Source organism: Microcebus murinus, chromosome 10, assembly GCF_040939455.1.
Source record: "Microcebus murinus isolate Inina chromosome 10, M.murinus_Inina_mat1.0, whole genome shotgun sequence".
NCBI lineage: Eukaryota > Metazoa > Chordata > Mammalia > Primates > Cheirogaleidae > Microcebus > Microcebus murinus.
Genome location: NC_134113.1, coordinates 83,838,800 through 83,854,107, shown reverse-complemented (window position 1 = coordinate 83,854,107; position 15,308 = coordinate 83,838,800). Strand labels below are relative to the sequence as shown.

At 33.8% G+C, this 15,308-nt stretch overlaps 1 protein-coding gene across 16 annotated transcripts in view; it reads left to right on the top strand.

Moving 5' to 3' along the window:
- The window catches only part of PLEKHA5 (pleckstrin homology domain containing A5), a 246,680-nt gene that overhangs the window by 137,992 nt on the left and 93,380 nt on the right, over positions 1-15,308 (top strand). For 15 of the 16 annotated variants that reach the window (XR_012921472.1, XM_076007618.1, XM_076007616.1 and 12 more), the window contains 4 exons: positions 6,905-6,988; positions 7,740-7,860; positions 10,189-10,293; positions 13,038-13,110. Coding sequence is in view for 14 of the 16 variants with exons in the window: in XM_076007618.1 (XP_075863733.1) it covers positions 6,905-6,988; positions 7,740-7,860; positions 10,189-10,293; positions 13,038-13,110 (383 nt within the window). In the remaining 2 variants the exon portion in view is untranslated. Of the gene's footprint in view, positions 1-6,904; positions 6,990-7,739; positions 7,861-10,188; positions 10,294-13,037; positions 13,111-15,308 lie in introns of those variants that run through there. The other variant, XR_012921473.1, reaches the window with a different exon arrangement.

The following is a 15,308-nucleotide window of genomic DNA, read 5'->3' as shown; positions in this document are numbered from 1 at the left end:
GCCTCCTGAGTAGCTTGGGACTACAGGCATGCGCCACTATGCCCGGCTAATTTTTTCTATATATATATATATTTTTTTTTAAGTTGGCCAATTAATTTCTTTCTATTTTTAGTAGAGATGGGGTCTCTCTCTTGCTCAGGCTGGTTTCGAACTCCTGACCTTGAGCGATCCACCCGCCCTGGCCTCCCAGAGTGCTAGGATTACAGGCATGAGCCACCACACCCGGCCCCTGATGATAATAAATGACTGTTATAATGGTTTATGTATTTGCTTTGCTATTTTTTCATTGTGTTAGAGTGTACTACTACTTATCAGGGGGGAAAAAAGTTAAATGTCAAACAGTCTCAGGCAGGTCCTTTAGGAGGTATTCCAAAAGAAGGCATTTTATCGTGGGAGATGACTGCTCCATGCGTGTTATTGCCCCTAAAGACCTTCCAGGGGCACAAGATTTGGAGGTGGAAGACTGAGGTCATTGATCCTGACCCGGTGTAAGCCTAGGCTGATGCATATAAGAACATAATAAGTACATTCTATGATATTTGTGGCTCAGTTCTTAACAAAATGGTTTGAAAAGTAACAATTTTTTAAATAGAAAAAACCTTGTAGAATAAGGATGTCAAGAGAGAAAATAATTTTTTAACAGCAGTATAATGTGTTTGTGTTTTAAGCCAAGTATTGTTACAAAAGAGTCAAAAGATTTAAAAACATTTTAAAAACTAAAAATTAAAATATAAAAAAAAGTTTACAAAGTAGAAAAGTTACAGTAAACTAAAGTTAATTTATTGAAGACAGAAAAATATTTCTCATAAATGCAGACTGGTCTAAGTGTACTGTGTTTCAGAAATGTACAGTAGTGTACAGTAACGTCCTAGGACTTCACATGCACTCATTAACTTATCCACAGCAACTTCTAGCCCTGCAAGTATTTTTTACTGTACCTTTTTTATGTTTAGATGCACGGATACTTATTGTGTTATAATTCAGTACAGTAATGTGCTGTGCAGGTTCATAGCCTAAGAGCAGTAGGCTATAGCAGATAGCCAAGGTGTTAGTAGGCTATATGGTCTAGGTTTGCATTAGTACACTCTATGATATTTGCACAACCACAAAATTACCTAATGACACATTTCTTAGTACATATCCCCGTTTTTAAGCAACATGTGACCATATTTGGACAGGTACAAGTTAAAGTTTTAAATAGTTAACTGAATTCTAATATAATATAACATATGCTTAAAGTTCTGAAATCCATACTAATAAATACCATGTATCAAGGGCTTTTTTAATGTCCCAGACCATGTTTTACTGCTCTCCCTTTTAATCCTCATAAACATCTCCACTGTAAAGTAGGTTACATGAGGCCAAGGATTTTTATGTTTTGCTCACTGCTGTCTCTAGTACTTACAGCAGTTCCTTGTTTTATACAATAGTCACCCCTCATGTGCAGGAGTGTGCATTGCAAGACACCCAGTGGATGCTTGAAGCCATGGATATGCCAAACCCTGTAAATACTATGTTTTTTTCCTATACATACATGCCTATGATAAAGTTTAATTGATAAATTAGGTACAATAAGAGATTGACAACATAACGTAAATAATAAAATAGAACAATAACAATATTCCACCATCACTGCTCTTAACAGTTTGGAGCCATTACTAAGTAAACTGTTTGAACAGAAGCTCTCTGATTACCAGTGCTCAGTTATCAATCTGGTAAGTTACTTAGTAAGTGACTAATGGGCAGGTGGCACCAACATCTTGCAGACACTGGACCAAGAGATGAATCACATACTGTGAGGCACAGAGCAGGATAGTGAGAGATCTCATCATGCTGCTCAGAATGGTGTGAAATTTAAAACTTATAAATTGTTGGTTTCCAGAATTTTTCATTTATTATTTTCAGACAGTGGTTGACTGTATTAACTGAAACTGCAGATTAGGGAGGACTGCTGTATATAAAATATGTATATATATGTTTTATATATATGTGTGTGTGGGTATATGTTGAGTAAGTGAAAAAATAACCTGTGACATAGATACTGTCTTAAATTGAGGCACAGAGAGGTGAAGTAAGTTGCCTAACATCACCCAACTATTAAGTGGAGAAGCTGGGATTCGAACCTATATAGTCTGGTTTTGGAACCGGTCCTCGATACTGTTGTTTTTTGCTGTCTCTGTTGCATCTAGAGGAATAGAGGAACACAAAGAAACAATAAATGTTCCTTATTTAGTAGAGTTCATTGTGAAAGGGCTGTGATAGTCTAGTGTGGATAGTCCGGTCCACCCTCAGCACTATTGACATTTTTAGCAGATACTTTGATGTGCATTGTACTTGCTGGTGCGTTATAAAATATTTAGCAGCATCCTGGCCTTTACCCACCTAACACCTCCCTAATTGTGACATTCAGAAGTGTTAGCAGAGACTGTTAAATGTCTCCTGGGAGGGAAAATCACCCCCGGTTCAGAACCACTGGTCTAGACATTCAAACATCACAGAGGGCGGTCTGAAAGTGAGAGTAAGTGAACGCCTGATATCATATTTAGAAAATTTTGGACTTCCTTCTAAGCCACGATGAGTTCAGAGACAAGGCAGAATTTGTTTTGTGACCATAGGTATGTTTTGTCCTTTTTATCCCTTTTTTATAAGGATTCCTCTAGAAATACAGATTTATGTAAAAACCATATGTTTTCCATTTTCTGTTTACATCCATAAAGAGCATAAAAATCTCTGACCAACGTTTTAAAAAAGACACCTTACTTGAATGTCTATTAAAGCTTCAAATACATTTCTAGTAGTATGGCAGTATGTTATTTTGTGGTTTGGTAGTACAGTAGGTTTTGCGATAATGCAACGTGTATGTTCAGTTTTACACATGTTAAATGGTTAGGAAATACAAAAATACTGCAATAAATATGACACTTGGGGCCGGGCGTTGTGGCTCATGCCTGTGATCCCAGCACATCGGGAGGCCGATGCAGGAGGATCCCTTGAGCCCAGGTGTTTGCACCGCAGTGAGCCATGATTGTGTCTCTAGCCTGGGCCGCGGAGCGAGACCCTGTCTCTACAAAAAAAAAAAAAAAGACATAGTTTGCTTGTGGAAGTGGGCATTGGAAGGGTTTCAGTGTGTGAATTATTAGGAAGTGTTGGAAGAAGAGTTATCTGAAATTGAATGGAAAGTTGTATCACCAGATATGGTTGGGTGTGTTTCATAAAACAGGCAATGTGAACTGAAGTAAGCTGGTAGATGTTTTAGGTGTGTGCAGATGTGTATTTTGTGTATTCCTGTGTGGCTGGGTTTTGTTTGGCACAGTTTTCTACATTCACTTACAATTTCCCACAGACAAAATCATGCGTATACAAGTGCGGAATTTGTGTTAAGCTCAGATTATTCCCTTAATGTTTGAATCATTATAGCAGAACTGATGATTTTCTTTATCTGAATTTTGAGGTGCTTCAAAAACAAAAACAACACACCCCCACCCAAAAAAGTGTGATCTACAGAAAAGGGTGGCAGGTATGGGATGAAAAGATAGAATTTGTTTAGAAACTATGTTTACCCTTTAATGTTACAATACTTTAAAATGTAACATTAGTGTAAGAATGCAGTGTAAATGCTAATATGGTAATAAGGAATGAGTTTGCAATTTAAAATAAATTTTAAAATATACAAATATATATATATAATTATGTTTACACAAGAGCAGTAAAGATGAACAATCCTATCAGGTAGTAGAAAATTGCTGTGTTTGAACAATTAAGGCTAGAGTTGATATTGTGATTAGAGAACAATACATTAATATGTATGTTGTTTTACAGGAGATGACAGGAGTTTTTCATTTTAACTACCTATAAAATCTGAGCCTTCTTATTTGGAAATTTTTAGAAACCAGCCGATCTTGAGTGACTGTGATTGAATATACAATGACATCATTGTGCAGATTTTGAACTTTAATGGGGTTGTTTTGTTGTGGTTTTTTGGAGACAAGAGTCTCTCACTTCGTCACCATGGGTAGAGTGCAGTGGTGTCATCTTAGCTCACAGCAACCCCCAACTCCAGGGCTCAAGGGGTCCTCCTGCCTCACCCTCCCGAGTACTGGACTACAGGCAGGCGCCACAATGCCTGGCTAATTTATTCTATTTTTAGTAGAGACAGGGATCTCACTCTTGCTCAGGCTGGTCTTGAACTCCTGACCTCAAGTGATCCTCTCACTTTGGCCTCCTACGGTGCTAGGATTATAGGCGTGAGCCCTGGCACCAGGCAAACTTCAATATTTTTAAAAATGAACTATGTATCTTTTAAATTAGTGGACCAGTGCCAAATTTTAGAAGTGTCATATAAGTTAGAACAAATAAATAAAGGGAGGACTTCTTTGTTTACTTCAGGTTATAATTGGGCATATGTAGTGGAAAAGCTTCTTTCATTAAATGGTAAAAGACTTTGCTGTTAGAGTATCCTTGTAGATTTTCTGTGAAATTTCATGTCAATTTAATACCATAATATTAAGCAAAAGAGACCACCACACTGGATACATTTGAAGAAGTAAAAGAACATAAATATATTCATAGTTTATATTATTTTTAGTCAGTGGTCTTTTAACTAATATACAATGCCAAGTTTTTAAATTTAGTTTTATATTGAGATGTTGTAATCTTTTTAAAGTGCTCAAATACTAAAAATGATAATTTTTTTTTTTTTTTTTTGAGACAGAGTCTCACTTTTGTTGCCCAGGCTAGAGTGAGTGCCGTGGCGTCAGCCTAGCTCACAGCAACCTCAAACTCCTGGGCTCGAGCGATCCTCCTGCCTCAGCCTCCCAAGTAGCTGGGACTACAGGCATGTGCCACCATGCCCAGCTAATTTTTTTTTTGTATATATATTTTTAGTTGGTCAATTAATTTCTTTCTATTTTTAGTAGAGACAGGGTCTCGCTCAGGATGGTTTCGAACTCCCAACCTCGAGCAATCCGCCCGCCTCGGCCTCCCAGAGTGCTAGGATTACAGGCGTGAGCCACCACGCCCGGCCTAAAAATGATAATTTAATTGAAATAGCATCTACTTTTGAGGAGAATAATGTTTGGGCTTCTTTTTAATTATTCATTGTAATTTAAATGTGTGCATTGTCCTGCGTCTTTATCCAATGGGTAGTCAAATCTATTTGGTGTTCAGAAAGCCAGAGTAGTACCTTACTTAGCCCTATAGCCATTGCAGAGCCATGTTGTATAATGTAGAACTTCTAGATCATTGAGATTAAGGTCGTCTACAATGTTCCTCTCAGGCAAGATGATACAGCATAAGCAAATAATACCATAAACGGGATTATTTGTGTATTTCTGTTCCATCTACCATTTAACTAACTCTAGCTTTTTTATGCTACTCTCCATTCTTCATCATCAGGGTGTCTATTCCCCGCTACAGGTTACCCACTCCCCCTTGGCTGCCCGGTGTTTTATTCTCTATAAGAAAATCAGAATTTCCATACCTTCACACATTTGTAGTATTCATCATGTTTTAGCACTTCAGTATTTTTTACTTATCTGCAGAATCTATCCTGTACTTATTCTGTTATCAATTTATTGTTTATTACATAAACTCATATCCCACATGAAACCTAGGTTTCCACTGTGTTGTTTTTTTAATTAGCAAGTAAGAACTTGCTATATTCCAACTTGCATATTTTTTATGCAGTGAAAATAGCACCACAGATATCTAAACTCACCAATTCTTAACACCTATTAAGTATGTCTGTAAAAAGACAAAACCACCAACAAAAAGCTGATAATTTAGTTGTCCTGTGTGCTTTTTAGACCAGTTAACTTAAGGAGTAACGGGAATCAATACGTAATTTTTTAAACTGTATGCTTTTTTAAAAAATATGGTTTCAGTTTTATTTAATGGATAAAGTTTCAGAGTACTGTGCTGCCAATTTTAAAAAATGGAATTTAGGATTTGGAAAAAGAACTTAAGTATATGAACTTTACCCGAAGGTTTACAGCTTGTAGTTATAGACTTTGCATAATACAGAGCACATACAATAATCTTTTAAGATCAACAAAGGAATAGTCAACAAAACATCTTGAAAGTTTTCTCCATAATGAAAGTAAATTTTCTAGGACCAGGCATGCCAACAATCTTTCTTATAAATTGCTTTATGGTGTATGACCTAAGGAAAAAATTATTGGTTTATAGATGATGATGTATATTATTTACTATATCAGTGTATATTGCATATTACTTGGTACATCTGATATTTTTGGCTTAGATAAATAGAAGAATTTTTTATCCTTCTCATTTCAAGAAGACAGTAGGAGACCTAATCTTATCACTCAACCTAGAAAGAATGATATTTCTCAAGCAAACGTTTTATTCTCTAAAGAATCATCCTTTAATTCAAAGCAATTTTTTTAGTATACATAATAGATTTTTCTTTGTTTCTGTTGTTTCTACATTTCATTTACCTTAGATTTTTGATTCTTCTTCAGATTCCATTATCCATAGCATACCTTCCTCAAGTATCACAAAAATCAATCCCATTACACTATTTACTTAAAGATTCTTTTGTAAAATAGAAACACCATAAATTATGCTCTTTCAGAATCTTCAATTTTTTAATGTGCTGGTGCCGGTATAGTACTACTATTAGATTTTTTTCCCCCCATATATGAATTTGTCATTAGGTCTCTGTAAAGTGCCCAAATTGGACCATAAGACAGGGAGGTAGGTGGATGTTCATATTTATTTTTCATGACCTACCTATGAGATGTAAAATACAGTGATCATAAGGTAAATCAATGTACTTTAGTTTTTAAATAGTGAAAAGAAAGGATTGAGGTCAGACTGCAAAGGTTAATGTAAAGAAATGAATATTTAAGTACCTATATATTCTCTTTCTCTCTTATTCTTGCAGCCATAATGAAAGGAAAGTGACCTGCAAACATCCAGTCACAGGACAACCATCGCAGGACAATTGTATTTTTGTAGTGAATGAACAGTAAGTAAAGAGTTTCACGGAATGCCTATATTCAGAATGGTGTTGACATTGAAATTGCTGTTATCCATATTAAATTCAGTATAATTTAATAGTTACCTTATCCGGATATTTTCAGTTACATAAAATAACAGAATGCCAGCTGTTTACTATGTGTATAGTATAGAAACCTGACTTCACCATTTTTTTCATGAGAAATGTAATTTCAGAAGCTGTTTTTACAGTAGTTCAAATTCAGGTAGTAAGCTCAAGAGCCCAGGATGCAAGCTTAGAGAACTGTGTAAACTTCATCAAATTATTAAATACTAATTTGAGCTCAGTTTTCTTATCCTTAAATCAGAATAGTGGTAATTACCATTTCACAGAATTTTTATGAGCATTAAATGATATATGTGTAAAAATGTTTCATGCACTAGAAAGCTGCTATTCACAAATAATAATTATTGCTATTATTCTTTTTAATATTAGACTAGTTGATCTTATAATTCATTTTTAATTTTCCAGCTGGGTGACCAAGTAGAATATCTGCAGTAATGCCTATTAAAATAAACATGATATTAACTTATTTTAGGCTTAGACATGTTATGTTTAAAGTAGTTGTCAGTATTAAGCTCTGGCTCTAGAGAAGCTAGGATCCAATTACAGTGAAAAAGTGGGATGCCCACATTGTTAACTCCAGTAACTAGAGAAGTGTTGTTATAAAGCAGTTTACATGCACAGCAAGTTCTAACATTTTGACATATTATATTTTCAGGACCGTTGCAACCATGACATCTGAAGAAAAGAAGGAACGACCTATAAGTATGATAAATGAAGCTTCTAACTATAACATGACTTCAGATTATGCAGTGCATCCAATGAGCCCTGTAGGCAGAGTAAGTTATTTTGTTTACGGTTACTTATTGATAAGTAGTAGTCAGTTTCTATTATTGTTACTCATAATGGACTTAGAATTATACAGGAATCATCACATTTTTATTGTTACATGAATTTAGTTACGTTGGAGGTAATTGATATATAAAGCAGTATCTTGAAATATAATGTAATAAGACTGTAATTTAATGACTTACATAGTTTTAAATGCTACATTTAGATTTTGAATAATTTTACAAATATGATGTTTATGTGAAAGAGTGACCACTTTTTACGTTTGAAAGGTGAAGATTAATATAATATCCTAGAAATCACATTTTCTGGCTAAAAATGGTTAGACTGAGGAGACGTTTTTCCATAGTAAAACAATTGTAATAGTAAATTCTTTTTATTATAAGAAAATGGAACATAGGTAATTATAATAGTATTTTTTAATTCAAAAGATAGTACAAGTAAATGTAAATTTTCAAACAATGTAAAAAATTTCTAATTCTTGTTAAATAACATAGAGCAAACAGAATAATTAAGCATAATGCTTCATTAATACAGTTTAATTAAAATCTAGGGAAATTGATAAATGCATTGAGAGCCACTGGATAGAAAATTGGCCCTGTGTCTCACACTTTATACCAAAAATTTTCCAAATGGATCTGTTATTGAAATATTAAAAACAAAGCACTATGAAAACAATGGGAGACTTTTAAAAAAAATAAGTTCAGACTACAGATTGACTTCCTAAGTATGACCTAAAACCCAAAAGTAATAATATAAAACAGTGAGAAATTTGACCATATGTAATTATCATGCATGCAGAATATCTTCAATTCATATAACAATTAAAGAATAATCCCTTTATAATTAAAGTGCTATGAATCAATAAGAAAAGGTTCCAACTCTTAGAGAACATGAGTAAAAAAAAAATTTTTTTTTAAATAAGGAAAGGGTTTATGACCTAGCTTTAAAATGGGCAAATTATGTAAAATCAGTTTCCTGGAAAAGAAAATGGAATTTACTCTTAAATATATGAAAAAAGGTGCTCAGCCTCATCCTTAGTATGAAAAATACTAATTAAAACTAGGAAAAGACACCATTTTTCACTTATCAGATTTGCAAAGATCAGAAAGTTTTATAGCACAGCACGTTGATAAGAGTGCAGGTATATAAATAGGCATTCTGTTTATACAGCGAGCTACAAGAAGTAGTAAAATAGAAGAGTGGGTATTATAGATGCAATCATTTGAGAAAGAAGAGATATTTCATAACTATGACAGCAGTTATTTTAGATGGATAAACACACACAAAAACACGGTGGTGTTGCTTGCCTCACCGGGTTATGGGTGAGATTGGCTGGGTGCTGAAGCTAAGGGGTGAGAAGTAGACGGGTCCTTCTTTATCCTTTTTATATTACTACCATTTGAGTTTTATACTGTGTTTAAACATTATCTGTTTGAAAATAAATTAAAATGTATCAAGGAAACCTGCTTTAGGAAAAATATTGATATTGGTCCTAAAAATTCGATTATGTCCTAAGAAAAGCTTCACAAACCAAAATTCTAATGAAATATGCTAGATTTCCTAAGATTCTAGATAAGTTTAAAAGTAAGAGAGAATTTGATAGTACTTAACCTTTTATGGAGAAACTCAAATGCAGCTTTTATTGTCTTTACGTTTGCTGGATACCACTACAATTCCTGCCAAAATAAATCTTTATGCTTAACATAGCAGTATTTTAAAAGATTGTATATCCTTGTGTACTTTCAAGAATACAGTAAACACCATTTGTCTGGTATCATTTAAGTTTAGAGTTGTCCATAAAGAAGAAAATACTACAAGACATTAAGCAGATGCCCTTACAGTCTTGCTTTGACTTGATGTGATGTGTTTAATATCTGAGTGTTTTTCCTCTGACTGAATGCTGTTAACTTCCTTTAACCGAACCAACCCTACTAAATGCAGATGTAAAGCACAGAGTTCTGTCTTTTGATGTGTTCTTAAAGATTTCTTAATAATTTTTTACTCAAGGCCTTTATATAGCAAGTAGGACAAAATACTGCTACATACTGTGTCTTTCTAAAAATTGTATATCCAGATTTTAAAAGGAGAGATTATAAAACTTGTGCTATCCTAGGGGGAAAATTCTTTGTGCAGAATTCTTACACTTGAAACAACTAAGCCAGTGGAAGTGGGATTATAATAATTTATCTGAAAAGATTTAAGTCCTGCAAGTCTTGGGGAAATCTGAAAAGAGATTAAAATTATGAAGATGAAAATAAGCTCAAATCTCTAGGTATTAATACCTCATTTTTGATCATCTTTTTTTTCCTATTTAGACTTCACGGTCTTCAAAAAAAGTTCATAATTTTGGAAAGCGGTCAAATTCAATTAAAAGGAATCCTAATGCACCTGTGGTCAGACGAGGTTGGCTCTATAAACAGGTATTTTTTTTTTCCTATTTGATGTGAAACATAGGACAGAATTAGAGGGAACCTTTTGAACTGACAGTACCTAAGGAAGTTACATAAAATCTATAAAATAGAGAAGAAACTGTAGAGAAGTCATGCAGATTCTTTGACCACTTATTATCTCTGAAGAATGTCAAAGAAACAATAAAGACAGAAAAGGGAATAGACATTACATAGAACAGAGACTGTGTGTGTGTTTCCTACAAGTTTTTCCACATTTAAAAATAAATACATCATGTATGAAAATGTTAGGAATAACACACTAAAAATAACCCCACAGAAGGCCAGATGCGGTGGCTCACACCTGTAATCCTAGCTCTTTGGGAGGCCAAGGCGGGCGGATTGCTCGAGGTCAGGAGTTCGAAACCAGCCTGAGCAAGAGCGAGACCCCGTCTCTACTATAAATAGAAAGAAATTAATTGGCCGACTAATACATATAGAAAAAATTAGCCGGGCATGGTGGCGCATGCCTGTAGTCCCAGCTACTCAGGAGGCTGAGGTTGCTGTGAGCTAGGCTGACGCCACGGCACTCACTCTAGCCTGGGCAACAAAGCGAAACTCTGTGTCAAAAAACAAACAAACAAAAATCATTAGAGAGGCTGGGCATGATTGCTCACACCTATAATCCCAGCATTCTGGGAGGCCAAGGAAGAAGGACTATTTGAACTCAGGAGTTCGAGACCAGCCTGAGTAAGAGCAAGAGCCTGTCTCTACTAAACATAGAAAAATTAGCTGGACATCCTGGCATGCTACTGTAGTCCCAGCTACTTGGGAGGCTGAGGCAAGAGGATCTCTTGAGCCCAGGAGTTTGAGCTATGCACTCTACCCAGGATGACAGAGCAAGACTCTTGTCTTCAATAAAAATCATTAAATAAATATGTATTTATTATATATACTTCTCTGCCTTTATAGAGAAATCTGATAATAATTTGAGATTTTTCTGATTTTTTTCAGATTTTGCTTCTATACTGTCAGGCTACTCTCTCTTGCTCTTAAGTTTTTGTACTGCATTCCATTTATTTATTTATTTTTCTTGTTTGCTCATACAGGGTTCACTTTCAGACATCCTAATAAGTTGGGGTTTTATATTGTTGCATTGGCTGAGAAACTTGATAATTAATTTTTTTTGGAACCTTATCATTAGTTTTAGAATTAGTTAAGATGCATGCACATTACTTCCTTGGACTTTTACGTCATTTTGGTTACTTTAGAGACTGTTTACTTTCTTTTCTGATTTGCAGCTAAGCTTTAGGTAAGTGACTACCAGATAATTGAGGTGATATACTCAATATTCAAAGCCTTTGTCTGTCTTTATTCTGTCTCTCTGATTCTACATATATACCGATGATACAAAACAAGTTAAATATTAGTTCATTGATGGTACCAATCTATTCTGGTAAATACTGCTAATTGTTTTCCGATGACCTAATCATTTTTATTCATTAAAACTCACAATTTTTATTTGAAGACCATTTACTATATTTTAAACATCTGACATTTGAACTTCCCAAGCTAAAAGATTTTTGCATATTTAGTTTATAGTAAAAGAATTTCTCCATTTTTTTTTTTTTTTTTTGACTAGTCTTTGTAAGTCCAAATTATGTTCAAATAGTTCGGTGCAATATTGAGCCTAATAGAGTATATTGCACTTCTTATTTAAAATAGTTCTTGTTTCTCAATCCCTGGTTAATTTAGCATTGCAAAAGTACTACCAAGTAGTTTCTCTAACTTAAGTGTTTATTTTGTAATATATGGGTAATTGAAGAAAATATTTGTTTGCAGGGCCCCTATCTGTAATTTCTTCTGTAATTCAGAATATAATTGAGAAACTGAAAATACTGTATATCATTTAACTTTCTTGTCCCTTTTTTGGTGGAGCTATCAATTTTAAGGACAAATCTTTTATTTTGAGAGGTCTTACCCCTGTTAATTTCTGTAGTTCTATAATCATTATTAGATGATTCTTCCAACTAAGAATAAATTAAGAAATAATCAGTGCACATCCAAACTGACCTTTTTTTTTGCTTTTTTTGAGAGAGAAGTATCTGTTTAATTTTCTCTTATAATTTTGCCTTATTGCATATGGGAAAGTAATTTTTATTAAAATTGTTATTTTGTTTGAGCCTTGTATTTTAGTGGACTAAATTACTTCGAAATAGCTGCCAGATAGGCATTCTTTTTTGCAGGATGAGCAAAACCTAAACTGTAGACATAAGAAGAAAAAACGTTTATGAAATATATTTGTATATTAAAGTTTTTTCATTCACAGTCATTTTAAATCATATTATCTTTGGAATAATTTCAGTTCACATATTTTTCATCTTGCTGAAGATTAACATATTTATTAAATCTGGTTTACCAGAATGCACACACTGCTGAATGGTTACATTATTCTCATCTTAGTAGACATGTGTATTCAGAACCGTGAATTCCAAATCGCTTACAAATACGAAATTAAATCAAATTGCTTCAATATATTCTTTTCACATGACAGTATTACTTTTTAGAGACCAGTCTACTTGGGAGTATATTAATATAATACAAATCCCTAGAAAGCTACCTCCAAAATTATGGTTGGCCTTTTATAGGTGATATTACACACATATCATACATACTTTGTTTTAACAGCTTATTTTAAATTAACACACCTTAGAGTGAGTTTTTATTGTTTGAAATGAGAAAATTCTCTTTAAATATGCTGATATTAATTAATACAGGACAGTACTGGCATGAAGCTGTGGAAGAAACGCTGGTTTGTGCTTTCTGATCTTTGCCTCTTTTATTATAGAGGTAAGTTTACCGTAAACTATCCTAGTGTATTATTTTATAATTACAATATAACATAATATATGTTAAGTATCATATACTTTTTAAAGAAAAAATGTCACAATTCTTTGCTATTTTATTATCAATAGAAGTATCAAGAAAATCTTATCTTCACTGACATATATTTCTGCATTTTAGGGGTATGACAGGAGACAGTATAGTGCTTCAGATTTGTGTGAGTTTTAGTCCATTTTCCATAATGTGATTTGTTGTATATAAAGACCGTATGAACCGTCACTCTGTAACGCTGTCCTTGAATTCAGCACTTAATCTATAAAATCCTTAGTTTGCGGAGGTTCTTTTCACATGTCATTTTTGCCAGACCTAGTTATGGGTCCATGGAACACCCAATATTGCTCCCCAGCAAGTGATATTAGAATATTAGGAGCTACTATGATATATTAGCAAATGAAAAAATAAATTACAAAGACATGGATTTATTTTGAACCCTTTTCTTTTTAACCAATCAATGAAAAACTGCTCTGGTTAGTAATTGATTGATTAATATCATTTTAAATAAAAGTCTAAAGAAGTCTCTGTTCGTATATCACACGGAACTCTTAGATGCTACAAATTTGGGACCTGCCAATGAAAGGCACACCTAGATGGTGCCCTTCAAAGAAATCTGCTTCAGCTGTGTATACAGTTATGAATCTGGATGATCTCTCCTTCTTCCCTACTTTAAAGTTTGGTTGGAAACTCTCACTAAAGAATGAGATTGTCAACCCATAATTAATCGTGGATGGCTTTTCTTGAAAAGTATAAGTTACAACATATAACAGAGGGTTTTAGAACTAATTGGCAGTTTTTACATTTTTTTACTATACAAAAGTTAATGTAGCAAAACTGAGTGGTTGTTTATTGAAGCATTATATAGTGCATGTTAACCTTCAATATTTGGAATTAGTAGAATTATTTTCATCGTTTTACTCCCTTGCAAACTGTGGTTGAGAAGGACTGCTGAGTCAGAGTTAACCAAACCTATAAAATTGCATTTTGTCATAGAGATGTTGGACATGCTGCAATTGTGGTATTATCTTAGCTTAACTGCCAAGCTTACTCTACAATTTTCCACTCTTTGAGAAAGTTAGTAGTTGTATCTCAGGCATTATCCCTGAGCTTGTAATTTCTGCTTTCCTTTCTTTCTTCAGTATATTTATAGAAAGTTTAAAGCTTTACATGAGAATAAGAAAATGTTTACTATCTAATTTTTTTAATTTCTAATATAAAAATAATGTTAATTTGCAACCAAAAAACACTGAATTTCTTGTAATTTGCTGTTGTTGCTCATGGATAGGTACTATTCCTCGCTTTTATTATTATAGGAAAACTTTTCTTCATATTTGAGAAATGCAAAGGTGAGCCAGAAGCCACGTTGAGAATTAGATTCCTTATGATTAACCACCTGTAGTTTACATCCAAAGTATTATTTATTTTAGTGGTTCCCAGACAGGAGGAATATAAAAAAGAAGAAATGTAGAAAGGAAAAAAATATCATTTAACCACTTCTGTTCTTCAAATGGTTGGAAAGAAGTATCTGATACATATTTACACTATTTTATCAATAAGAAATGTCAGGTTTTAAATAAAAATCATATTTTAGTGAGGTGATCATAATAGCTTGCATATTTTTGTGTACTTACTATTTGTTGGGCACCGCACTGAGTATGTTACATAGATGATCTGTTTCATCTAATCCTCACAGTTACCTGATGAGATGGGAAATCTTACCCTCATTTCACATAAGAAGAAACTGACATACACATGCTCAAAAAAAAAAAAAAAAGAAACTGACATATAGAGAGGTCAGATAGTTTGCCTGAGGTCTTAACACAACTTGGAAGTGACAAGGCTGGGATTTGAACCCAGGCACTCTGACTCCAGAGCTGATACTATTAATCACTGTTCTCTTAACTACAAGTTTTTGTCCCCACCCAGGTATCCTCTTGTATGTTGAGGACAACAGCCCCATTCATTTCTCTATCTCTCAAAGCATCCAGTCTGCTGAGATTTAAAGTGTGCTATTAATAGTTTTTGAAAGATAAGTCCATGTTTTTTTTTAATAGATATGGAAAATAAGACAGAAAATGAGCAATTTGGTATTTTTTTTTAGTAGGTTAGTAACCAATACCAGATGGAAGCCAGGTTCTCACTGTTTTTTG